This window comes from Selaginella moellendorffii, unplaced genomic scaffold, assembly GCF_000143415.4.
Source record: "Selaginella moellendorffii unplaced genomic scaffold, v1.0 SELMOscaffold_56, whole genome shotgun sequence".
Taxonomy (NCBI): domain Eukaryota; kingdom Viridiplantae; phylum Streptophyta; class Lycopodiopsida; order Selaginellales; family Selaginellaceae; genus Selaginella; species Selaginella moellendorffii.
In genome coordinates this window covers 1,272,454-1,296,537 of record NW_003314317.1, presented here as the reverse complement: position 1 = coordinate 1,296,537, position 24,084 = coordinate 1,272,454, and the positions used below count along the sequence as shown (strand labels likewise).

General features: G+C 48.0%; 4 protein-coding genes across 7 annotated transcripts; 2 read left to right on the top strand and 2 right to left on the bottom strand.

The window, feature by feature from the left end:
- Positions 1-2,155: 2,155 nt before the first annotated feature.
- Positions 2,156-8,257, top strand: LOC9654353 (puromycin-sensitive aminopeptidase). Of its 4 annotated transcripts, XM_024688078.1 has the most exons (32): positions 2,156-2,216; positions 2,324-2,432; positions 2,535-2,597; positions 2,650-2,688; positions 2,750-2,887; positions 2,935-3,010; positions 3,078-3,268; positions 3,319-3,396; positions 3,445-3,552; positions 3,606-3,818; positions 3,872-3,933; positions 3,984-4,011; positions 4,063-4,149; positions 4,203-4,228; positions 4,276-4,339; positions 4,393-4,473; positions 4,537-4,584; positions 4,633-4,651; positions 4,720-4,724; positions 4,782-4,850; positions 4,895-5,004; positions 5,051-5,131; positions 5,181-5,367; positions 5,420-5,710; positions 5,759-5,905; positions 5,961-6,045; positions 6,099-6,274; positions 6,327-6,437; positions 6,492-6,608; positions 6,656-6,727; positions 6,790-6,894; positions 6,966-8,257. In XM_024688078.1, the coding sequence occupies exons 2-31, from the start codon at positions 2,340-2,342 to the stop codon at positions 6,868-6,870; spliced, it is 2,946 nt and encodes a 981-aa protein (XP_024543846.1). In that variant the 5' UTR covers positions 2,156-2,216; positions 2,324-2,339; the 3' UTR covers positions 6,871-6,894; positions 6,966-8,257. The 4 variants fall into 4 exon arrangements, with proteins under 4 accessions (XP_024543846.1, XP_024543844.1, XP_024543847.1 ...); XM_024688076.1 differs by having other exon boundaries at positions 6,790-6,968; XM_024688077.1 differs by lacking the exon at positions 2,156-2,216 and having other exon boundaries at positions 2,233-2,432; positions 6,790-6,968.
- A 6,697-nt stretch (positions 8,258-14,954) lies between these two features.
- On the bottom strand, positions 14,955-17,612 carry LOC112350981 (pentatricopeptide repeat-containing protein At3g09040, mitochondrial-like). The gene has a single exon (XM_024688054.1). It carries the CDS (start codon positions 17,610-17,612, stop codon positions 14,955-14,957), a length of 2,658 nt encoding a protein of 885 aa, XP_024543822.1.
- A 133-nt stretch (positions 17,613-17,745) lies between these two features.
- LOC9654174 (suppressor of mec-8 and unc-52 protein homolog 1) lies at positions 17,746-20,385 on the top strand. The gene is made up of 14 exons (XM_002983118.2): positions 17,746-17,807; positions 17,861-18,071; positions 18,130-18,282; positions 18,338-18,470; positions 18,519-18,622; positions 18,695-18,778; positions 18,838-18,987; positions 19,042-19,169; positions 19,244-19,370; positions 19,445-19,504; positions 19,569-19,676; positions 19,733-19,833; positions 19,906-19,957; positions 20,025-20,385. Exons 1-14 carry the CDS (start codon positions 17,782-17,784, stop codon positions 20,121-20,123), a joined length of 1,536 nt encoding a protein of 511 aa, XP_002983164.1. The 5' UTR covers positions 17,746-17,781; the 3' UTR covers positions 20,124-20,385.
- On the bottom strand, positions 20,229-22,776 carry LOC112351001. Its single transcript, XM_024688097.1, has 4 exons — positions 22,395-22,776; positions 22,171-22,314; positions 21,495-22,100; positions 20,229-21,419 (listed from the first exon to the last, which is right to left on the bottom strand). Exons 1-4 carry the CDS (start codon positions 22,722-22,724, stop codon positions 20,331-20,333), a joined length of 2,169 nt encoding a protein of 722 aa, XP_024543865.1. The 5' UTR covers positions 22,725-22,776; the 3' UTR covers positions 20,229-20,330.
- Between the last annotated feature and the right edge of the window lie 1,308 nt (positions 22,777-24,084).

The following is a 24,084-nucleotide window of genomic DNA, read 5'->3' as shown; positions in this document are numbered from 1 at the left end:
CATCCTAGAATACATCAATGACTCTTGGTCTTTAGATTCAATGTTACTGTAGCTACTGATATTTGTTCTTGCCTTTGTTGACACCAAAGATATGTTTGTGCAATCCTCCAAGCTAAGCGGTGGTGGTGGTAAGCTTGTCCCTTCTGGAGAATCGAAGGCGCAGAAACTCGAAAGTAGGGTCTCCAGTAACTCTACACAAGTTCCCAACAGTGACGAAGATGGTCTTCCGGCTGCCAACATCACTACCGGAGTACTATGGACCTGATCATTGTGGGCAGCTCTCAGTGGTTCTTCATCCAGTTTTTCTTCATGAAAACTGAAAGCCAATCAGCCCCATCTACAGAGGAGACGATATTAGCTGTGAAGAAATAAACAAGAGCAACGGGGACTTCCGCAACAGATCGCTTTCTTGTGTCATGACAACCTCATCCAGCTCCACGGCCCACACAACAAAATGCTCGTTTACAAGTTTCTCCCAAACGTTCTCTTCGAAGACAAGGAGGACAACCGGCTTGACTGCTCTTTGGGTTGCTCGGGGTGTTGCATATCTCCACCATGTTCCAATGAAGTTTGCAGGTTTTAGGTTATCGGGGAGTCGCAATCCACACCGTTGGATCGTTTGAGCCAAATGATCCAGCCACTATTGCTGGCCGTTCTTTCCAGGTTTGTTGTGTCTAGTTTTCTCTACAAGCTCTTGTTTTTTTCTCTTTTTCTTTAGGGAATCCTCGCTGGCAATTGTCCATCCAAGCTGCTTCTTTCTAGGTTTGTTGTGTTTCAGGAGGTCAAGAAGGCCAAATCTCAAGGAGACAGCCAAAGATTCCCCTATCTAACTGTGCAAGCATTTTTTTTCTCTTGTCTTTACTGAGTTTGCTAGTGCATGTTGAGTTTCGTCTCTTAGCTCTGCTGTGGACGCTTTTTCCAGTGATGAAAACCAGATCATCTCTAGGAATTCTCTCAGGTGTGCAGTGTTTTAAATTGGATGGATTTGATCTTTTCCTGTTTTACTTTGTTTAGGGGGTATCGATTGAGTGAAGGTTACATATCCATATGTAGCAGTTAGAAAGGCAGACTGAGAGCATGGAGGATATCCAATGGACAGGTTTTGCTACGAAAGAAGTGTAAGTTTTATATTTGTCTCAGGCTTTGTAATATTGTTTTTCTTTGCGTAATTTCTAGGGACGAAGGGCCTACTTTCCTCAGCTTGAGGGTGGAGGCAGCTTTTCCCTCTTACCTAAAGGGTATGCACTTGGAAGAGGTGTAGCAAGCATATCAACGGATGAAACTAAATATTTGGTTTCTACCAAATGGTGCCAAACCAGAATTCACTAACACAAGCAAAGACACGTTTTGGGTCACTCATGGACGGTAAGTTTTCCTTTTGTTTTTTTTTTTAATTTTTTTTTTATTCAGAAATGTTATATTAGATAACATCCCAACTGCAATCAACCATCATTTCTTTTTTTATTGCCTTCCAGACAAATTTAATGACAGGCCGGCAATGGACTAATTTATCACAAGATATTCCTTTTTGTGTTTATATATAAATTAATATTTTTTTGCTTTTATTGAAGTCTTTTTTGTACAGATCGTGCCAAGCAATGGTTATTTCTAAGTTTAGGGTAGTGTAAACTCCTAAATTTGAACTTCCCGGGAGGTCCTTTTTTTTATAAATAATATATAGGAGCCCTGATGCTATAAGCACTTTGATGATAGCTTGCTTTTTAGTCTTCGTCTCATCCTTCTAAAGTTAGCACTAGCTCTGGGAACGTGAACTGCCATGGAACTCCCGAGATGGAATCGATGAGCTCGTTACTCGTGTTCTTCTGTTTTGCAAGTAGAGCAGTGCAACTGGAGCCGGGACAAGCATAGAGATGGGCAGTGTAAGGCTCAGTAGCAGTTTCCATAAGGTGCTCTGTGTGAACTGGCCATAGCAGATTGTCCAGTACTTCCCGGAAGTCGTGGAGAAAACAATGTTCCTAAGACCAGGCTCGGTCTGTTCTTGAATGAAATCATCTTATCAATGAGGTGATCGATCCTTTCTGTCAGGCAAAGGAAGATTAAACCAATCAGTCTTGGTCGCGGGGCCACGAGTAGTAACTTTGAAATCCTTGGTAACTTTTAATCCTTAGATACCTCGCTAACTTTTAGTGCCGTGTTGACCTAAAAGAGGCGAGCGATAATATTTGCTCGAGGCGCTGGGCGTAGGCGCCGATCGGGTGAGGTTTTTCGCGATTTTGTGCGCAGCGCATTCGTGCTTTGATGATCTCCAGCAGTAGAGATTCTAAAAGAATGGAGCTGCCTGTGTTGTGTCTTTGGATTTTAGGGGTTTTAGAGGAGAAATGGCCACCGTCGTGGCGCCTTGCCAGAGACCAGGGCTTAGTTTCGTCTTGGCCGTCTCCTCGCGACTGTCATTAGCCACCAGAGCTTTCCCGGTGCTTTATTTCTTCTTGCTTCAGATTCTTCTTTTTGTTCTCTCTCGGTTCTTCCTTTTCATGTCAATTTTACTTCCTCTAATTTGCTACTTGCTTTTGCAGGCAAGGAGCTTCACTCGGTACTGTAAATCCAGTTCCACGTTTGCCTTGTCTTCGAAATTCAAGGTAGATGTTGCAAGCATTGTTTATGGTTCTCATCTTCGAACAAAAACTGTAGGAACTTGGTTGCGTGCGTGGAAGCCGATTGAAATTGCCGGTACTTTTTTTTTCTTTCATTTTCGTGAAGCTTACGGACTAACACATGTCGTGAACTGTAGCGTGCTTTTGCAGGGTCTAGCCAATTCTCCACAGTGAGTGTTGGAGCTTCTCCTGTAGCTGAAGAGATGGCTGTCAAGGAGGCTCCCAAGGAGATTTTTTTGAAGGATTACAAGCCCACTGGCTATCACTTTGACACGGTAACGCACCGTACTACTTGGATGCTGATTTCGTTTTTTCCACCCAGGTCGAGCTGAAATTTGTTCTGTCTGAGAAAAAGACAACCGTGGTGTCTAAGATCCGGGTTTTGCCGAGAAACTCAAGTATTTTCTTTTTCACTTTCGTTGTTTCGTTCGCTATCTTGGTAGTCATTAACCAGAAGCCATGCAGGTGAAAGCCCGCCATTGGTTTTGGATGGTCGTGACGTGAAACTTCTCTTTGTTAAAATCAACGGCGAAGAACGGAAGCTGGAAGAAGTTGAGCTGACCAGCCGTCATCTGACGTTGAAGTCACTTCCTGTTCAGCCTTTTGATTTAGAGATTGGCTCTGAGATACACCCGGAGACTAACTTGTCTCTCGAAGTAAGTGGGATCAAGTTTTTTTAGTATGGTTACTTTTTTTTCTCCAACAGGGGCTCTACAAGTCTTCCAGCGGCATGTTTTGTACACAATGCGAAGCTGAAGGTTTTAGAAAGATAACCTTTTACCAGGTCTTTTTTGTGACAATGTTTGGCTGACATTCTGGCGAGCTATTACAGGATCGGCCAGACGTTATGGCAAAGTTCACTACCAGGATAGAAGCGGACAAAGCACAGTATCCCGTTCTTTTGTCGAATGGCAACCTTATAGACTCCGGAGACCTCGAGGTTGGCATTGTTTCTTCACTGGCATTGTGTAGAGCCTGACGTGCTGTGGTCAGAATGGATTTCATTATGCTGTGTGGGAGGATCCTTTCAAAAAGCCTTGCTACCTCTTTGCCTTGGTAGCGGGGCAACTCACGTCCAGAGACGATACTTTTAAAACGCGTTCAGGAAGGGATGTTCAACTGAGGATTTGGACTCCTGCACAAGACGTCCCAAAGACAGAGCATGCTATGCATGCTCTCAAGCTTTCAATGAAGTGGGATGAGGATGTAAGTAGAAGTCTTTTTTCTCTCTCTGTCTCTTTTATCTCAACTTCGCACAGGTGTATGGGTTGGAGTATGATCTTGACCTGTTTAACATTGTCGCTGTTCCCGATTTCAACATGTAAGATGCCGTTGTTTTTGTTCGTTTTTGGTAACTGATGCATGGTGTAGGGGTGCTATGGAGAACAAGAGCTTGAATGTGAGTCTCTTTTTTGCTGTTGTATTCACTTAATTTTTCTATTCGTATCAGATATTCAACTCGAAACTTGTTCTGGCATCTGCTGAAACTGCTACAGATGTTGACTACGCGGCAATTTTGGGTGTGATCGGTCATGAGGTTGGTCTGAATTAGAGGTTCTACAACCACTAACCTCTACGTTTGCTTTGCAGTACTTCCACAATTGGACTGGGAATAGGTACGTCGTCGCATTGTCACTGCTTTAGCTATAGTCATGTAATACAGGGTGACATGCCGTGATTGGTTTCAATTGAGTCTGAAGGAGGGTCTTACAGTTTTCAGGGATCAGGTGCGTATAGTTTTTGCGTTGGTTTCTTTGTGTACTGAAATGCCAAGTTACAGGAGTTTTCTTCTGATATGGGCTCTCGACCTGTCAAACGTATCGGTGATGTCGCTCTTCTCAGAACAGCACAATTCTCAGAGGTACCAGAGGTTTTTTCCTTCTTCTTTCTCTTCAAATCACACTGACCTTGTTGTCCGCAATAGGACGCTGGTCCCATGGCGCACCCTGTCCGTCCGCATTCTTACATTAAGGTACTCCTCATTTGCAAAAACTCTTACTAAAAAAGAGCTTATTTGCAGATGGACAACTTCTATACGGGTATGAGCTTTAGAATTGTAGTTTTCCCGCGACTGACATTTTGTTATCTGTCCTTCATATTTACGTAGTGACGGTAAGAAGTTCGAAAACGATATTGTTAGGCGTCTTAATTCTACGTCTATGTCTACAGGTGTATGAAAAGGGTGCGGAAGTCGTTCGCATGTACCAAACATTGCTTGGGAAAGATGGGTTTCGGAAGGTTTGTGTTCAGTATCTTATATCTTTGCAGACGGTGTTGCACAGGGCATGGACTTGTACTTTGAACGCCACGACGGACAAGCTGTAACTTGCGAGGATTTCTTTGCTGCTATGCGAGACGCTAATTCCGCCAATCTTTCAGTTTTCTTGAGATGGTAAGCTAATGCACAAGTGTTCACCTGCCTGACCATGTTCTTACAGGTATTCTCAAGCTGGAACACCCATTCTTACTGTTTCGACAGCGTATGATGCTGCAGCTCGTAGCTATACTGTAAAGTGCAAGTAAGAGGTGGCCTTTCTATTCTTTATTTCTCCTGCGTTTTCTCCTTAGGCAAGAAATTCCTTCTACACCTGGGCAACCTGTGAAGGAGCCGACGTTAATACCATTGGCTGTGGGTCTACTAAATTCAAAAGGCGAAGACATGGTGTTGACCGAGTTGCTTGATGGAGGATCACTCAAGTCATTGAAAGACACAGCGGGGGGACCTGCAAAGACAGCCGTACTTGTTGTTGATAAGGTGAGGGTGCATCTTGTTTGGTTTTGGTGTTCTAACCAGTGTACTTTTGCAGGAAGAGCAAGAGTTCACTTTTCTCAATTTGCCTGAGAAACCTGTGCCATCTTTCCTAAGAAACTTTAGTGCTCCCGTGCGCCTTGTGACGCCGACTGTGACGGATGACGATTTGCTCTTTTTGCTCGCGCATGACTCCGACGAGTTTAACAGATGGGAGGCTGGACAGACGATGGGAAGAAAACTTATGCTGGATCTTATTCCGAAAGCACAAAGAAACGAACAGCTCGCGGTTCCATCCGCATTTGTGGAAGGCATGCGCAGTATTCTCAACGATTCCTCGTTAGATAAGGCATGTTTTTCTCATGCTTCTAGGCTCTAGCTGACGGACATATTACAGGAATTTGTGGCAAAGGCACTAACACTTCCTGGAGAAAGCGAACTGATGGACTTGATGGAGGTTGCAGATCCAGATGCAGTACATACTGTCCGAAAATTTGTGATAAGAGAGCTTGCGTCGAAACTGAAGCAAGATTTCCTGAAAACTGTGAGTATAGACTTATCGTGTTTGTTTCTGCCATGACATCCGTTTTCTGATGCAGGTGACTGAAAACCGAAGTTCTGATCCGCACTACACATTCGATCACAAAAACAAAGCCAGGAGATCCTTAAAAAACCTCGCTCTCGGTGAGTCGCTTCCTTGATAGTTGTTCTCTTAGAGTTGAGTGCGTGATTTGCAGGCTACCTCTGCTCTCTGGACGAGGCGGACACTACTGAGCTTGCTTTGAAGGAATACAAAAGCGCAACAAACATGACAGATCAATTTGCAGCCCTCTCGTCACTTTGCCAGAATCCTGGGGACGTGCGTGATGAAGCTTTGGCAAACTTCTACGAGCAGTGGAAGGACGAAACTTTGGTAAGAATTTCCTTTGCTTCTTTTTTCATGGAGACTGAGCAAAAACATGCAGGTTGTGAACAAATGGCTGGTGTTACAATCTATGTCTGATATCCCTGGAAATGTTAAGAACATGAGGCGATTGCTAGATCATCCGTCCTTCGATATGAAGAACCCAAACAAGGTTCCGTGTTTCAGATCACCTTTCTCAGGAGCTAAAACATCCCTTGCTACACAGGTGTATTCTTTGATCGGTCCTTTCTGTCGGACCGCTGTCAACTTTCACGCTAAAGATGGCTCTGGCTACGAGTTTCTGGCAGAGGTGACTTTGCAGTTGGACAAAATGAACCCTCAGGTAACTCGCAAGCACACTTTCTTCGTATCTTAACTTCGTCCTCACAGGTGGCATCGCGAATGGTATCGTCATTGTCGAGGTGGAAACGCTTTGATGAAGGCAGACAATCGCTGGCTAAGGTTAAGCAGTGTTTGTTTTCCAGGTCTTCTCTTCTCAAATGTGTGTGACTTTGTCCTTGTAGGCTCAACTGGAACGCATTGCTAAAACCGATGGCCTGTCAGAGAATGTGTTTGAGATCGCCTCCAAGAGCCTGGCAGCGTAAAAAAGATCCAAGGAGTTCGCGATCGTAAGCTCGTTGTTGCATTCTTCTTGATAGATATACAAGCTATTTGCTTGGGAAAAATCACACCTTTTCAGGTCGAGCAAGCATTTGCCATAAGATAGTATACAGCTTCACCACTCAGCTCCTCAAAAGCCACCTCAATTCTTCCACTTTCTACAAGCCGCTGGTGCCACGCCAACGGAGAAATCACCACCGCTTCGTCTAGACATCGTCCTCGCGAGCTTCACTCATCTCGTCCGCCCGGCTCAAGATATCCGTCCTCCATCCCGGGACGAACACATACCGGCACTCTCGGCTTTGATCAACAAGACCACCACCACGCTCAAGCCGCAAGCCTTCGTCCGTGGTCCTGTGGAACATCTCGAGCACCAGTTTGTTATCACCTCGGCAACCATAGCCAGCCAAGAGCGCGCTCTAGGAGCTGCGAGCTTGCATCAAAAGCGCAGCGAGCATCGACCATGTTCCTGTAGAAGTCAACGAGAGAGACCACCACCCCCGGGTCGACTTCCAGGCCGTGTCAACATGCATCGCCATGGACGAGCTTCCCCGTCTCGAGCAGCGCCGCGGGGCCACTCCCGCAAGCTTTGATCGCCGCGGACAGAGCAGCTTCCACTCGTCAACTTTCATCTGAGAGAACAAAGCTGGCGCGAGCTGCGACTCACCGGCATCGGCACAGGCGACGATGAGCGAAGTCCACAGCACTGGATCGCGCTGCTCGATCCGGTCGTAGACTCTCCTTGCCTCGATCAAGCTCCCGGATTTGGAGTAGCAGTCGACGAGGCTGCTCGCCACCCGGGGATTCAAGTCGAAGCCACGCTCGGACGCTTGCGAGTGCAGCGAGGCCGTGCTCCTCCGCATGACGAGCAAGTTGGGCTTGATCTCCGGGCTTCTCTCGATCGATGCTAGACTCGCCAAGGCCTTGAGCGGAGGAACGAAGGATCCAGCGTCTAGACCACAGCCCTCGAGCTGCATGAAGGGGAAGAGCAGCACCACCATGCCGGCTTGCTTGTTCTCGCAGTAGCCCAGCATCAAGGAGTTCCAGAACACAAAAGCTCCTCAAGCTCCCACACGTACGTGTCCAACAGAACACGTCGAGCTCGCAGCCATTCCTCGCGGGTTGATTGTGGACGACCATTCCCTGCTCGAGCGCCATAGCTTTTAGCTTGAGATCACGAGCTTCTTCTGAGCTTGCGAGATGAGCGCAGGCGGCGACAAAGATTCACCAGATCCATAAGGCCTTGAAAGCTGCTTGAGCATCCGGCTCGCAGCTCGGCTATAGCAGAACAAGCCGAGAGCGTTCTCTTCACTTCCATTCTTTGATCTCGCTCCACCACTTTCAGCATTCAAGTTCTTTGATCTCGTTCCACCGTTCTTGGCTTCATCCAAGTCATATGTTGGAAAATGGGCTTCGACAGACTCCTGCCACGCCTTGGTTGTCAGCTTTACTTCAATATCGATTCTATGCTTCATCTAAATTCTTCAACCACTTCCACCATTCATTCATTTCATCCAAGTTCTTTGATCTCGTTCCACCGCTTCCACCGTTCTTCACTTCGCTTCATCCAACTTCTTTGATCTCGCTCCCACCACTTTCACCATTCTTGGCTGCATCCCAGTTCTTTGATCTAGCCCCACCACTTCCACCATTCTTCGCGTGGCCCAGGATCAAGGAATTTTAAGCCACGGCACTGCGATGATCCAATGCTCGTCACGCGTGCATTTGGGATGAGAGCGTAGAGATTGGAGGCTCCACAGCTCCAATGTGGACGATGTCCATCTTGGGCACATTCCTTGAGTTCTTCGAGAACGACCAAGACTTTGCTCGTGGATGATGCGTCATTCCCCCGAGAGAAGGCCCATTCATAGAAGAAGAATTTGCTGCGTCCGGGCGCTGGGTGTGTAACGTCAACGGTGTGCGCCCCTGGGTGGAATTCAAGCACGCTCATGCAGAGTGGCTCAAGTCCAATCCACCCACAGAGCGGGCAATTGGGGAGCAGCTGGAAATCGCTGGCACTCTCAAGGTATTTCTCCGGTTTGCTGCCCAAAACTTCCTCCACCCTGGGGAACCAACACAATTGGCCAGCCGGACCTCTTTGTCGCGCAACCGATCGGCCTCTTCTCGTTGGGATTGTCGACTGTGATCACGCTATACAAGATGTTGTAAGGTCTGGCTTGGTTTTCCTTGTTCTTTGCACTCATCCAAGTGTTACAGGAGGCTTTTCACATACATGCTGCTCACCGGTGCTTCCTTTGGTGTTCTGGTGGATGGTGAATCCATCCGGTATGCCAAGATAAGTAGAGGAGACACGCTACTTTCCGCTCCAGTTTCATCATGGTGGGCTCTCGGGTTTGTTCTTCAGCTGGCAAGAGACGATCCCCAGCAGTCGATCGGAGATAACAACAAAGGTCATCTCATGCAGGGGCGATCATTCATGGCATGAAGAATCTCAGCTTTCTCTTGCAAGTGGCCGAGAGACGCTAAGTCATCCGTCGTCTCCGCGAAGTACAAACAGCAGCCCGTGGTTCTCAAGGTGCGGGACTTGACTAATCCCTGGCTTCTGGACGTGGAGACGAACCTCCGGAAGGTCATCACCGAGGTGGACGCGTACAAGACGCTCCACAAACTGCAGGGAGTTCAGATACCACGCCTCGTCTCGTGGGGCTTCTTGTGTGGGACAATGTTCGCCTACGTGATGACCAGCGACGAAGGTTGGCCTCTGAGTAGCTACTTGACGTTTAGCGTGCGAGACATACAAGCAGCACTTGCTCCTGCCTATGAGGCTCTTGCCAGGATTCAGGCCAGGGGTCTCATCCACGGGGACTTGGTGCCTCTCAAGATCCTCGTCAGGAGAGAAAGCCGCAGCAGCCAGTCTTCTTGGGTGACGATCATCGGCTTCTCAACTGCCTCTTACGTCGGCCCCAAGGAGATCCATGTTTCTGCAGGGAGGGAGATGGCTAAGCTTCAGCAATGTTTCGAGGAGGTCTTGATGTTCGTTCGGGCGGAGGAGGACATGGCAGTGGATCGCTTCCTCCTTGCCTTGCGGAAGAGCTCATCGATTGTCTTCCACAAGTTCCCCAAGATTTGTGATCTTCTCAACGCGTACGTGTGTGTTCCTGATGCAATCAATCGTTACATGTGTGCTTGGTTTTCAGGTTGGGTGCTAACCTGCAAGGAGATGACGAGTCATCACCCAAGACGGACGAAGCGTCTGAAGCATCTGAAATGTAAGCGCACGTCTCTCTTCCTGCCGTGTTTATCCGTTTTGATCCGTGCTTTCAGGTTATCTCGCTACTTCAAAGAGTATGTGGTGGTCGATGCATTGACGACTCCAGTTGACAACCCCAAGCTCCTTAAAAAGGAGCCTCGCTTCGATGAGCTCAGGAGGTTCCTGGCAGAAAGGAGGCAACTGAGTAGTTCAGGTGGAGTGAAACTGGATTTCATACTAGGAAAGTTGAAATTTATACATAAATGTTTTAATTATTATTCCATTAGTGGTTTAACAAATCTTAAATTTTGCTATAATTAGAAATGGATTTTAAACATAACTTTCTTATTTGTTTTTTCACATTTGTTTCCACTTGTTCTTACAATATATAAAATTCTTAGTCAAAGTTTGGACAAACACTCATGACTATATTCTATCTTAAATTTAATATAGATTAATTATAACACTTAATAGTTTATTTCATCTTTCATTTCTTCTCATTTCACTTCCTTTTACATTATTTTTTCCTCCCTTGCCTCTTTTTTTTTTACAATTTTACAGTTTGATACTTTAAAGTTGGATGGTTTGGAATTGGATAAGTTAAAATTGGTTGGCTTGGAGTTTCAAATTTAAGGATTTAGTTTAAAAACTTGGAACTTTTATCTTTAAAAGTGTTTCATTTGGTTATGTACAATCCACCATGCTTTGTATCAGATATCAATCTTAGCAATAAAATCGGATTTAAAGACCTTAAATATAAACAAACCTTTAAATAAATAGAAAAAGGATGCATTATTATTAAACTTTAAATTGTTCTCTTTAGTATAACTAGATTGAATAAAAAACCCTATTTATAATGAGGTTGGAATGGAAAATGAAGCATAATTTGTGATGGCCAATCTAATTCTCTTGAAATCCTCTTCTATTTTTCCATTATAGCTCATAATACTCATGTTTGTTTTTTAGTAAAATGAAATGTAAAAAAAAGATGTTTTAAAATTTCCCTCCAACTTAAGTGTCTAATTTATGGGGTTACAAATTCCATATTATGCTAGCTATTGGAATACCTATATCTGTGCATTAGGCCATTGGTATATTAACTCTATTTTTTGTGTTAGCTTTGGCATTGAGTGTTACTCTGTGATCTTCTTTTTTCGCTCATTAACTATATGCTAAAAAATTTGGTAATTAAAATAATTAAATTAAATTTAGCAATCTAAGTTTTTACTTTGAGTTAACAAGATTAATGTTAGCCTATTAATAATTATTATGAGTTATTATGAGTGTCTTTGAAGCGCTTTTCTTGTGATTATACACCTCACTTGGGCATACATCCCTTTGTAAGCATCTACATCATTGTCAACTTTACAATCTGTGCATCACCAGTTTGCAAGCATTATGTGAATTTTTTCCTCGCCAGTGAACTGTGTGATCTTCTCAGGGAGTCAATAATATTTCTTGGACTAAGATCCAGTTCTGCCAGCTTATTCACTTGGGCATGCTGAGCCAGGTTTTCGACTGGAGGTAATATGCACTAGGAGTTGACGAAGAAAGGTTACCTGGTGGAAGGAGGAAGAAAAATATCTTGCATTGTGAAAAATGAGATCTCACTTCGTTTTTCTACAATAAGAAAAAAAGAGTTTCTTTGCAAAACAAGATATATACCAGTCTGCAGCTAATGCCAATTACAGCTGCTCAGGAACAGGGCGATTGCAAGAGATCCAGCAAGTTGCACAGAAGGGAAAGCTTTGGTTTCTGCAACAAGAGCCCAACGATCGGTCATGTTCAGAGTAGTTTCAACAAACAAACCTTGTGAGCTAGAGCAAACGGCTCTTGAGCACATAAGAATGGAACCTTGGTCACTTTAAAGAGGCACGTACTCCAGAATGACAGTCAGAAAGCGTAGGTTGTCAAAGGATGCCTGCAGGGAGAAAGAGCGTGAAAAAACGATAATCATTCCAAACAACTCACAGCTTTGGAAAACTCGAGCTCGTGTTCTACGCATAATTGTTTTGCAATCTCCCGTGATCAACATCACTCAAAATGTTATTCGTGAAAACGAGAGACTTCGATCAAAGCTGAGATAACAAACAAAAGATCTTCCTTACGATCGAAATTCGATCGGCGAAAGTCTCCTGCCCGAGCACCTACATTAACATTAAAACATCCACCGATAATTTGCTCACTTGCTGGTAGCTGCTCGTTTTATTTCATCTAATGGTTGCTCATATAGATTTGTCTGTGCTCGAGCTTTTTCTGCTTACACCAATGAAGCCTCTGGAGAACAAAGAGCGTGACGCTAGCTCCGTTTTCAAAGGTACAGTGTCAAAACCTTTCCTGGCAGACCAGCTCGGCCGCTGCGTCCTGCAATACGAAAGCTGGTTTTATGAAGATGGTACCTTCAGTTCATTAAGATCGGAAGCATTAAAAACAGAAGACATTGTAAACAACATACTCGCCTTGTTGGCTCGTTGTAGAACAGTAGCATCTACGATTCATAAGAAATTCAGGTTCTAACACTTTCGATTGAAGGATACTCCGAGCTAAGCTGTTGGAAACATTTGAGCCTTCCCGCATAAACGTCTACGCTCGATCTGATCACGCATTGTCGCTGTTCCAGAGAATGAGGGACGAGAGCTTGCGAGTTCACTTTCCTCTCACACCGGAGAGATCGACCGGGGACGGGAGCGTTTCCAGTTTGGTATCGCCCAGAGTGTCCAGCACTACTTGTGCCTGATTGACGAGCCTCGACTGCGCGAAGGCGCCGTTGCGCGGATGACGATCTTGAGGGGAGGGTCCACAATTGAGCTCAACGGTAGTCAATGGAAGTCCAACACAGTCTTTGAAGACCTTTATTGGCTTCGCATTGACTGGGTTTTGTCCAGCGCTGGAAAGAAAGAATGCGTTTGATACTTGTTGGAACCATGTAACAGTGCCGTGTTTTTGGCAAACACACAACAATGGTTGGTTTCCTTCTTCCTTTTTTATGGCTTTTCAATTTCTTTTTCATCTTCTGTTCTTCATGTGCAACACAGTTACACTCCACCTGAACAACCTCCGGAAGGTCGTCACCGAGGTGGACGCGTACAAGACGCTCCACAAACTGCAGGGCGTGCAGATACCACGCCTCGTCTCGTGGGGTTTCTTGTGTGGGACAATGTTCGCCTACGTGATGACCAGCGATGAAGGTACACCTCTTACAGCGTGCCCTGCCCATGAGGCTCTTGCCACGATTCATGCCAGGGGTGTCATCCACGGGGACTTGTCGCCTCTCAAGATCCTCTTCGGAAGAGGAAGCTGCAGGAGCAGTAGCCAGTCTTCCTGGTTAAGATCATTTGGCTTGCCTCCTACGTCGGCCCCAAGGAGATCCATGTTGCTGCAGGGAGGGAGATCGCTAAGCTTCATCAATGTTTAGAGAAGGTCTTAGGAGGGCATGGCAGCGGTTCGCTTCCTACTCGCTTTGTGGAAGAGCTTGTCCATAAGTTCCCCAAGATTCGTGATCTTCTCAATGCATACGTACGTCCCTCTCCCTCTCCATCTCCCTCTCTCTCCCTCCCTCTCTCTTGAATTTCAGGTTGCCAACGAGTCACCCAAGATGGATGAAGCATCTGCTTCTCAGGCCGATTCGTAAGCTCACGTCTCTCCTCCTGCCATGTTCATGTCCGTGTTCATTCGTGTGTTCAGGTTGATTGACGACTTCATTGAGGTGCTGACGACCTGGTCGACACCCAAAGCTCATTGAAGAAGAGCCTCGCTTCCATGATCTTAAGATGTTCCTGGAGGCAACACAGGTGGAGTGTAACTGTGTTGCTTGAATGGAAGATGAAAAGCTTGTACCGCCTTAGAAGTGTAGTCACCCAAGCCACGTGGCATAGAATATCTGGCAGTGCTTCCTTGTCTCTCACCAACACAACCAGTTGCTCTTTATTTGCCAATGGTGGCCTCACGACACAAAAGAAGCACAGGCATGTGATCCAATATCAAAGTGCATTGCAAATGCCACACACAGACACACTCACTCCAAGGTATTCAAGACATTAAAAGAAACACATTCAAACAAAAGAACTCACATCCACAGAATGAAAGTCAATATGTTTGTAAACAAGGATAAATGAAAGGGTATAATTGCTTTCACTTTTTTTCATGCATTCTTACATAACTTTCAGGCATGCTTCCTCCTGGGACGTAGTTGGACTTGTTCAACGGTACTGTGGTGTTATCGTCTTTTTTTCTCTATTTCACTAAATATTCGATCACAAAACAACGCGCAGGAGATCCATAATCAATGTCTGATATCCCTGGAAATGTTCGGAACATAAAACGATTGCTAGATCATCCGTCATTCGATATGAAGAACCCGAACAAGGTTCTGTCTTTTTAGCAAAGGTTTCTCAGGAGCTACGGCTTTTCTTGGTGCCTTTGATCAGTCCTTTCTGCTGGACCACTGTTAACTTTCATGCTAAAAGATTGATTTGGTTACGAATTTTTGGTCGAGGAGACCAAAATGAATCTTCAGGTAACTCGCAAGCACACTTGTTTGTGTGCCTTAACCTTGCTCTCACAGGTGGCATTGCGAATGGTATCCTTTCTCGAGGCAGACAATCGCTGGCTAAGGTTGGAGAAGCAGTGTTTGTTTCCCAGATCTTTGCTCAATCACGTGTGTTGTGCTTCTAGGCCCGACTGGAACGCATTGCTAAACCCGATGTCCTGTCGGAGAATGTGTTTGAGATCGCCTCCAAGAGCCTGGCAGCGTAAAAAAGATCAAGGAGTTCGATCGCATTGACGTACTGTAAGCTCGTTCGTTCCATTCTTCTCAATAGATAAACAAGCTATTTGCTCGGGAAGAATTTCACTTTTTCAGGTGGAGCAAGCATTTGCCATAAGATTGTATACAGCAGGATGACGAGCTTCATCTCTCAGCTCCTCGAAAGCAACCTTTGCCACCTCAAAGTTCTTCCACTTTCTACAAGCCGCCAGAATGCTGGTCCATGCCACGCCAACGGAGAAGTCTCCGGGATCACCACTCGACATCCTCCTCGCAAGCTCCACAGCTTCATCCATCTTGTCCGCCCGGCTCAAGATATCCACCAAGCACGCGTAGTGCTCCATCCCGGGACGAACACCATACCGGCACTCCATCACCTGGAAGATCCTCCGGCCTTGATCAACAAGACCACCACCGCTGAGAGCCGCGAGAACCGAGACAAGGCTACTCGCATTCGGCCGCAAGCCTTCGCCCGCGGCCCTGTGGAACATCTCGAGCACCAGTTTGCTATCACCTCGGCGACCATACCCAGCCAACAGCGCGTTCCAGGCCACCATTCCCAGCTGCGAGCTTGCATCAAAAGCGCAGCGAGCATCGACCATGCTGCCACACTTCCCGTAGAAGTCGACGAGAGAGACCACCACCCCCGGGTCGACTTCCAGGCCGTGTCGACATGCATCGCCATGGACGCTCTTCCCCGTCTCGAGCAGCGCCGCCGGGCCACTCGCGCAAGCTTTGATCGCCGCGGACAGAGCAGCAGCGTCCACTGCGAGAGCAAAGGACAAGTCAACTTTCATCCGAGAGAACAAAGATAGCGCGAGCTGCGACTCACCGGCGTCGGCACAGGCGACGATGAGCGAAGTCCACAGCACTGGATCGCGCTGCTCGATCCGATCGAAGACTCTCCTTCCCTCGATCAAGCTCCCGGATTTGGAGTAGCAGTCGACGAGGCTGCTCGCCACCCGGGGATTCAAGTCGAAGCCACGCTCGGACGCTTGCGAGTGGAGCGAGGCCGTGCTCCTCCGCAAGACGAGCAAGTTGGGCTTGATCTCCAGGTTCCTCTCGATCGATGCTAGACTCGCCAAGGCCTTGAGCGGAGGAACGAAGGATCCAGCGTCTAGACCACAGCCCTCGAGCTGCATGAAGTGGAAGAGCACCAGCACCAAGCCGGCTTGCTCGTTCTCGCAGTAGCCCAGCATCAACGAGTTCCAGAACACCGCGTTGTGGACGGCTACTCGATCGAAAACTCTCCTCGCGTCGAGCAAGCTGCCACACTTGGCGTACATGTCCACCAGCGTAGACGCCACGAACACGTCGAGCTCGCAGCCATTCCTCGCGGCTTGAGCGTGGACGGCCATTCCCTGCTCGAGCGCCATAGATTTGAGCTTGAGATCACCGTGAGCTTCTTCCGAGCTTGCGAGACGAGCACAGGCCTTAAGCGCGGCAACAAACGCGAGAGCATCGGAAGATCCAGCTCCCTGCCGCTGTTGCATCCGCGCGAAGAGTTCCAGCGCCAGCTCGGGTTGCCCGTTTTCGGCATACCCGAGTATGAGCGCGCTCCACGAGACCACGTCCGGCTGGAAGATCTTGTCAAACACTCGCCGAGCGTCCACCATCTTGCCACACTTGGCGTAGAGATTCACCAGTGAGGCCGCTACGTAAACGTTGGAGTCGCAGCCGGTAGCTCCAGCTCGACAATGGATCTCCATCCCTCTCTCGAAAGCTTTCTCTCGATCGAGCTTTCCCAGGCTGGCGACGCAAGCCTTGATCGCAGCAACGTAAGTTCTGGCGTCCGCTACGTAGCCCCGAGTTCTCATCGTCTCGAAGAACTCCAGCGCCACCTCTTCCTCGCCGTTGTCGCAGTAGCCGAGCATCACCGCGTTCCAGGACACGACGTCGTGCTGTGGCATCCTCTCGAAAACCATCCGGCAGTGATCCTGGCCGCCACACTTCCCATACAGATCCATCACCGAGTTTGCGAGAAGAACGTCCCACTCGCAAGACGAAGAACTCGCAGCTTGAGTGTGGAGGGCGATGGCTCTCTCGAGAAACCTGTGAGATTCTTTGGCCTTCGCTGCGAGCCCAGCCAAGGCCTTGAAAGCTGCCTGGAACGTCCGAGCATCCGGCTCGCAGCCTCGGCTAGTCATGGAGGAGAACAAACCGAGCGCGTTCTCTTCGCGTCCATTCTCGGCATAGCCGTGGATGAGATCCGTCCAGGAGAACACACTGTGCCATGGCATTCTCTCGAAGATCATCCGTGCTTCATCCAAGTTTTTCGATCTCTTTCCACCATTCTTCACTTCATCCAACCTTTTTGATCTCGTTCCACCACTTCCACCATTCTTCGCTTCATCCAAGTTCTTTGATCTCGCTCCACCACTTCCACCACTCTTCGCTTCTTCCAAGTTCCTTGATCTCGTTCCACCACTTCCCCCATTCATTCCACTTCCACCATTCTTGGCATAGCCCAGGATCAAGGAGTTCCAAGACACGGCACTGCGATGATCCATCCTGTCGAATGCTCGTCGCGCTTCCGGCAAGCTCCCACACTTGGAGTACATGTGGATGAGCGCGTTTGCTACGTAGAGATTGGAGTCGTCTCCACTGTGGACGATCTCGGCATGGATCCTCCTGCCCCTGTCTAGATCCCCACATCGGCCACATTCCTTGAGTTCTTCGAGAAAGACCAAAATTTTGGTCTTTAGCTTTGTGGATGATGCGCCATTTCTCCCGAGAGGAGCGCCATGCATAGAAGAAGGAGAAGAACCTGGAGATTCGCTCCTCGACGCAAGAGATTCATGGAGTAGCAGCGCCTTCTCCGCCTCTCTCGGAAGAACCCTAAAAGATGGAGCTCAATTTCAAATTTTTTGAAGAACCCTAAAACTCGGCTACCTAGGGTTTAGGCGGGAGCGACTAGCTATGGCGCTGGAGATCGAAGCACGAGAGTAAGCGCTTCCCTTGTAAATGCCGATTCTCTGAGCGCTGCCGCATTCTCCAGCGTGATCAAGGTGATGCTCCAGTTTTGCAAGGAGAATTCCCTCCACCAGACCTTCCAGACGATCCAGAACGAGTGCCAGGTCTCGCTCAACAGTGTGGAGAACTACGATGCGTTTGTGTCCGACATGAACGATGGCCGCTGGGACGCTGTCTTGCCTCAAGTCGCGCAGCTTAAGCTTCCAAAGAAAAAACTGGAGGATTTATACGAGCAGGTATTTTTGCTTGTTCTCTGGAGAATTTTTATGTTTCTTCTTCTCTTTTTCTCTCTAGGTGGTTCTAGAGATGATTGAAGTGAGAGAGCTCGATACCGCGAGGGCGATTTTGAGGCAGACCCAGGCAATGGATTACATGAAGCAAGAACAGCCTGAGCGGTACCTTCGTTTAGAGCATCTCCTTGTGAGGACATACTTCGATGCTCGAGAGGTAGTTGTTTTCCTTGTCTCATGGTTCTTTTCCACTACATTTTTTCGTGGACCAGGTATATCAGGATTCTTCCAAGGAGAAACGAAGGAGTCAAATTGCTCAAGCTATAGCTGCCGAAGTCGAGGTGGTGCCACCGTCGAGATTAATGTCGCTCATTGGCCAGGCTCTCAAGTGGCAACAGCATCAAGGTCTTTTGTTTAAGTTTTTTCATGCGTTCTGACATTCTAAACTTTCAGGCATGCTTCCTCCTGGGACGCAGTTCGACTTGTTCAAGGGTACTGCCGCTGCGAAGGCTGATATAGAAGAAACTTATCCAACGACGTTGCAACACTCCATCAAGGTTCTCAAACTAGAAAAGCTTTTATTTTCTTTTTCTTTTCTGTTTTTTATAATCTGAATTTTTTTATGACAGTTTGGGAAGCAAAATTGCGAGTGTGCTTGTTTCTCTCCTGATGGACAATTTTTGGTTTCATCCTCCGTTGATGGCTTCATAGAGGTTCGATTTTTTTTATCGTGATTGCCAGGCTCTTACTTCAGCGTTTTTTTTTTTTCCAGGTCTGGGATTATATCACTGGAAAGTTGAAAAAGGACCTGCAGTATCAAGCGGAGGACTCGTTTATGATGCATGAAGATGCAGTTTTGACGGTTGCCGTGAGCCGCGACTCTGAAATGCTTGCCTCTGGTGCTCAAGATGGAAAAATCAAGGTGAGTATAGAATGTCCAAGCTTGACTTGTGTTATCACTACAGTTTTATTGCAGGTTTGGAGGATACGAACAGGCCAATGCCTGAAACGTTTTGACAAAGCGCATGGGATGGGCGTGACAACGGTTTCGTTCTCAAGGGACAACAGCCAGATTCTTAGTGCCTCGTTCGATGAAACTGCGAGGTCAACTTACAGAGTTTTAGACTGTTTATTTTTAATTTTTTTTGTGCGCTCTCACATGCGGCAATTATTTGCAGGATTCATGGACTCAAGTCTGGGAAGCAATTAAAAGAGTTTCGCGGTCACACTTCCTATGTCAACGACGCCATCTTTGCAACGGAAGTGAATCGAATTATTACAGCCTCGAGCGACGGCACTGTCAAGGTGGGTGGTGCTTTCTACATTATGAGATATCCCTCTCTCGTTTATTTTTGATATCTGGTTTGATTATAATGCAGGTGTGGGACATGAGAACCACTGACTGCTTACAAACGTTGAAACCTCCCCCACCTTTGAGGGTAAGGAAGAGAAAGTTTTTTTTTTCTCTGCTCAAACACTTTTGACATTTTGGTGGTGTTGTAGGGAGGGGACGCTGCTATCAACTCCGTGCATCTACTTCCAAAAAGCCCAGAACACATCGTCGTTTGCAGCAGATCGTCGTCTATATACGTGATGACTTTGCAAGGCCAGGTGCATTTCTCCTTTTCTTTGTGCCTGATTTTTCCCTTCCGGCTTTGCATTGGCAGGTTGTCAAGAGCTTCTCGTCTGGCAAAAGAGAGGGTGGCGATTTCGTCGCGGCCTGCGTCTCGCCAAAAGGAGACTGGATTTATTGCGTTGGAGAAGACATGTAAACTACACAAGTCACACTCCTCACAGCTGTGGTATTAATGCTCCTTTTTTCTCCTTTTTCCCTGTGCAGGAATGTCTACTGCTTTAGCAATCAAGCAGGGAAGCTGGAGCATCTCTTAAAGGTGAGACTTGCAAAAACACTCTTCCACCTGGAGAGCTCGTCTGGTTCCTGACAGTCCTAATGAACAGGCACACGACAAGGACATTATCGGGATCAGCCACCACCCGCATCGAAACCTCCTCGTCACGTACAGTTTGGATTCAACGATGAAGCTCTGGAGGCCGTGACGAGCGAAACGAGAAGGAAAGGCCATGAAAAGATCCATTCGAGGCGAGACGAGACGGGAGAGAAGCTAACGAGAATTCGCTACGCTCGCGACAAGAGAGAAGCTGTTATCAACAACTGTGTATGTAGATTACAAGACAATCTCTTTACAGTACCGGGTAAGCACCTTTGTGCCTTTCTTTCCTTTTTCTTTTCTTCGCTATCTTTTCTCATGCCTGCGTTTCCCTGTTGACAATAGAAATAGCAGCACTAGCATTTTTCTCACGTACCTTGCATTCAGTGTAATGGAACTCGATTTGCAGCCGCCGGTGGAGATGGTCCTTTCCAACCAGCCCCTTTTTCACGTCGCTCTGCAATTGCCCCAGTGGAATCGCCGCCAGAAAGCCTTTGACAAACTCCTTGCACGCGTTCCTTCCGGAGAACTCCCTCATCTTCCTCTCGCTATTCTCCGCTTCCTCGCTAGCCTGTTCTTCCTGCTTTGCTTCCTCGGACTCCTTTTGAGAATCATCCTTCTTTGCTGCTGCTGCTGCTGCTGCTGCCTCTTCTTTCTTTCCATCGTCGCTCTCTCTGTCGCTGCCACTGCCGCTGCTACTTCCTTGCTCCTGTTTTGGAGCCGCTGCCTCCGCCGGTGGCACAAAGGACAGCCGCGCTGCCTCGTTGAACTTGAGAACGTACGCCTGATCGCACCCCTCGAACAGCCGCTCCCCCAGCGTGTCGATGATGTGCACGCTCTGCTCGTCAACTTTGACGACGAAGAAGTGGTCGTTCCAGCTGACAATGTACACCGCCGGCCCGGACCGCTCCACCTCGTCCCAGATGTTGTCGAAGGACATGGCCCCCTCGAGGAACTCGCTCGACTCCCCCAGCCCTTCCGGCCGGAAGAACCCCACGAACGACTTCTCCGGGACGACCGTCAGCGGCCGGACCGCCGCCTCGATCACGGTCTCCAGATCAAAATGCCCATCCGGGAAGCGGTCCTTGTAGGTGGCGTCCTGGCACAGCTTCCTCCACTCGGCCGAGCCTTCGCGTATCAGCAGATCAAACTCGGCTCGGCTTGGCATGAACGCCGGGAACCTGTGGAGCCAGTCGGCTATAACGGCAACCAGAGCGGTGCACGCGCTTTCGCCGGCTGCGCTCTCGCTTCTCTGATCGATGGACGCAAAGAAGACGCTGGCCGAGAGCATCATCTGCCCGTCTCGGCTCGTCAGCTCTTTCGCTTCCCAGCTGCCTACTTGAAACGTCTCGCCAAAATCCCAGGTTCCTTCGATGGCCGTCTTCTTCTCGTTGTTTAGTCGGAGCTGGAAGAAGGTTCACATGTTAGCACGTGAAACAGATAGAAAAGAAAAAGGAGATATTAAAGGAAACACACTTACCATGCTTCCAAGAGACTCTTCTGGTGACTCGGCTTGCCTTCGGTCCCAGTCGATTTCATCACCTCCATTGTCACCGTATGCCTTGTTGAGAAGTGGCTCGCCTCGCCTGGCCCGCGGGGATCGGAAGCTCAGCTTTCTCTTCCTCCACGACAACATCCTTCTCATGGACGACTGAGACGCCGCCTGGTCTGAATCCGACGATGAAGTTTCCTCCGCCAGCTTTAGCGCTGTCCCGCCATTGAACACCAAAACTTCCTCGTCATTCGACGCCCTCTGATCGTGGCTCTTTCCTATCAGCTGGTTGGCCCCCGCGATTCTTCCATAGCGGAAAGAAGTGAATTCCTCGTCATCGACAGCGTCACTGTCCTCAAAGTTGTCAACAGAATCGGATTCGAAGCGATCGGGGGAATCCTGCGAGCTCTCGTCACTTGTTCTGATGTCGATGGCAGCGTCCTCCACCCGCGACTTCTTCGTACGCAGCATCGGTTTATCTCCGCCATCCCCCAAGTCATCCCTCTCCCACAGCGAGATGCATGGGATCGCCGGTGCCATGATCCTAAAGTTGGTCTCCACAGCTTCCGGGACTTCCTCAAAGCTCAAAGTGACCTGCGACATGCACAGCTCTTGTCAGCTAGGCTGCACGAGACAAAGCTTTTCCTAACAAGCACAAACTTACACCAATCGCTTCCTCACTTTCGCCCCCCAAAATGGAAACTTTCGTTCTATGTCGTGCACTCCCAGCTAGAGGAGCAAACTCCCCAAGATTCAGATATCCCGAGCCAAAGACTGACGCCTTGGCCTTGGCCCCATTAAGAGTGATCTACAAAATTCGAATCGTCAGTCTCGAGAGAGAAGAGAGAGAGAGAGAGAGAGAGAATTAAAAACCAAAGATTTCTTTACCTTGCGCACGACCAGGTAAACGTCCCATGGGTAGAACCCATTCTCCTTGGCAAGAGCCAGAGTACACTCGCAGTCAAATCCTTGCTCCCACTCCAGCGCTCCGTCCATGGTAGCAGCAGCTTCGGCGCTTCGCTCCCTCTTCACGCTCCGGAAACGAGGCCCCAACGATCGTTTCGGCCCCTTCCACTTGACATCCACCACGAATTTCGAATCGTCGGCCGCCAGCAGCTTGTCCATCCCGTGCAGCACCATTGTCACATAGAACTTTTTCGTCATGAGCGACCGCAGCGGCCATCTCATGACCTTCATCATCCTCACGGAGACTGTCATCCAAAAATCCCCCCCAAAAGATCTAAAGCCGGCCGAGAAGAAAAAACGAAACCCTCTCTAAGCTCCTCGCTAGCGCCGGACTGGCTCCTCGATCCCTCCCTCCCAGCATGAAATTTCCGGCGCCACAACTTGCATTACTCGCATGCACTGGAAATCCGCGTGTTCTAGCACCTGGATTTTCCCGAGCGCGCAAGATTTCCTGCAAACCTCGCGATGCCGGCAAAACAAGAGGCGCCTGGCAAGGATTTACAGCCAGCGCCACTCCGCGGACGAGCAATCCCTAGCTTGATCATCACTTACTCTCTCCCTGGGAAGAACGCGGACGGGCGGAAACCCCACGGCAGCTAAAACACACACACAGACGCGGTTTTGGGCCACTTGTACGGCTGGCCCATGGTGCCCAAGTACAGCGGTATTAAAAGCCGGATTTGATATCCCGTTTGGAATCCGGCTGGTCTTTCCCATTTGTTTGGGAGGCTTGTCTTTACCTTTAGGGCTTGACAGGTTGTGTTGTGGGTGGGCAATCGCTGGAACAGTAATTTCTACGCGAGACATGGAATATCCCTAGAGCCCACCGAAAGAGCGCCTAATTTCTAAACACTAGGATGGATGCATGAAAAAGAAATAAAAAATGTGGCCCCGAATGTCCATATCGTGCATTTCCCAATCAAATACTGGCGCGAAAAAGAAGAGGATCCACGGGAGAGTGAATCCTGGCCGTCCACCGGATCTGACAGCTCGATCGCCCCGCGGGCGGACGTACACGTGGCGGTCGCCCATTGTGTCCCGGGGAACAATCATAACGAACAATGGGAGGGAGGAAAAGTCCCCCGCGCGATTCGCCGCATATGCCAAGAAGGGGGAGAGAGTCTTGGATGCTTTGATCCGGTGCGAATCTTTTGATTTTGTGTAGAGATTTTGCGCTCTTCCCCATTGTCAAAAAGCCAAGCTGAGTCTCGATTTGAGAAAGTCCTCCCCCCCTGCCCCAATAATGGAGATTCCGGAACCATGAAGCGCCACTAGAAATGCCTTGTAGCAAGAGCTCTATCAAAGGCTAGAAAAAAAAAAACCAGAAAAAAACTTGGACCACCAATAAATCTCTATCAATTTCTTCGCCTCTTTTTCTCTTGCGTCCACCCAAATGCATTGCATTCTCGTCAAGATCGATGCAATGATTCAAAATCGCACAAAAAGGAGCGTGGACTCTATGAGCAACAAAAACCTTTAACAAAAGAAATGAAAAAGTCAAAAATACGAATATGCCCCGCCATAAAGTATATTCTAGAAACTGCTTTTTAAAAGGCCTCCCCGAATATGCCTCGGCACAGAAGCATATTCTAGAATATTCCTCCCGTCCCAG

What these genes read in the sequence shown, in the direction of transcription:
- LOC112350981 (XM_024688054.1), bottom strand. Translation starts at nt 17,612, where the DNA reads ATGCATGGCGCTCCTCTCGGGAGAAATGGCGCATCATCCACAAAGCTA.
- LOC112351001 (XM_024688097.1), bottom strand. Translation starts at nt 22,724, where the DNA reads ATGACAGTCTCCGTGAGGATGATGAAGGTCATGAGATGGCCGCTGCGG. An exon ending in TTTACCTGGTCGTGCGCAAG is followed by an intron (nt 22,315 to 22,394) that starts GTAAAGAAATCT and finishes CGAATTTTGTAG; the next exon opens with ATCACTCTTAATGGGGCCAA. An exon ending in AAGAGTCTCTTGGAAGCATG is followed by an intron (nt 21,420 to 21,494) that starts GTAAGTGTGTTT and finishes ACCTTCTTCCAG; the next exon opens with CTCCGACTAAACAACGAGAA.
- LOC9654174 (XM_002983118.2), top strand. Translation starts at nt 17,782, where the DNA reads ATGGCGCTGGAGATCGAAGCACGAGA. An exon ending in CAAGTGGCAACAGCATCAAG is followed by an intron (nt 18,471 to 18,518) that starts GTCTTTTGTTTA and finishes CTAAACTTTCAG; the next exon opens with GCATGCTTCCTCCTGGGACG. An exon ending in TGATGACTTTGCAAGGCCAG is followed by an intron (nt 19,677 to 19,732) that starts GTGCATTTCTCC and finishes TTGCATTGGCAG; the next exon opens with GTTGTCAAGAGCTTCTCGTC.
- LOC9654353 (XM_024688078.1), top strand. Translation starts at nt 2,340, where the DNA reads ATGGCCACCGTCGTGGCGCCTTGCCAGAGACCAGGGCTTAGTTTCGTC. An exon ending in TGGAGAACAAGAGCTTGAAT is followed by an intron (nt 4,012 to 4,062) that starts GTGAGTCTCTTT and finishes TATTCGTATCAG; the next exon opens with ATATTCAACTCGAAACTTGT. An exon ending in GCAGACAATCGCTGGCTAAG is followed by an intron (nt 6,728 to 6,789) that starts GTTAAGCAGTGT and finishes TTGTCCTTGTAG; the next exon opens with GCTCAACTGGAACGCATTGC.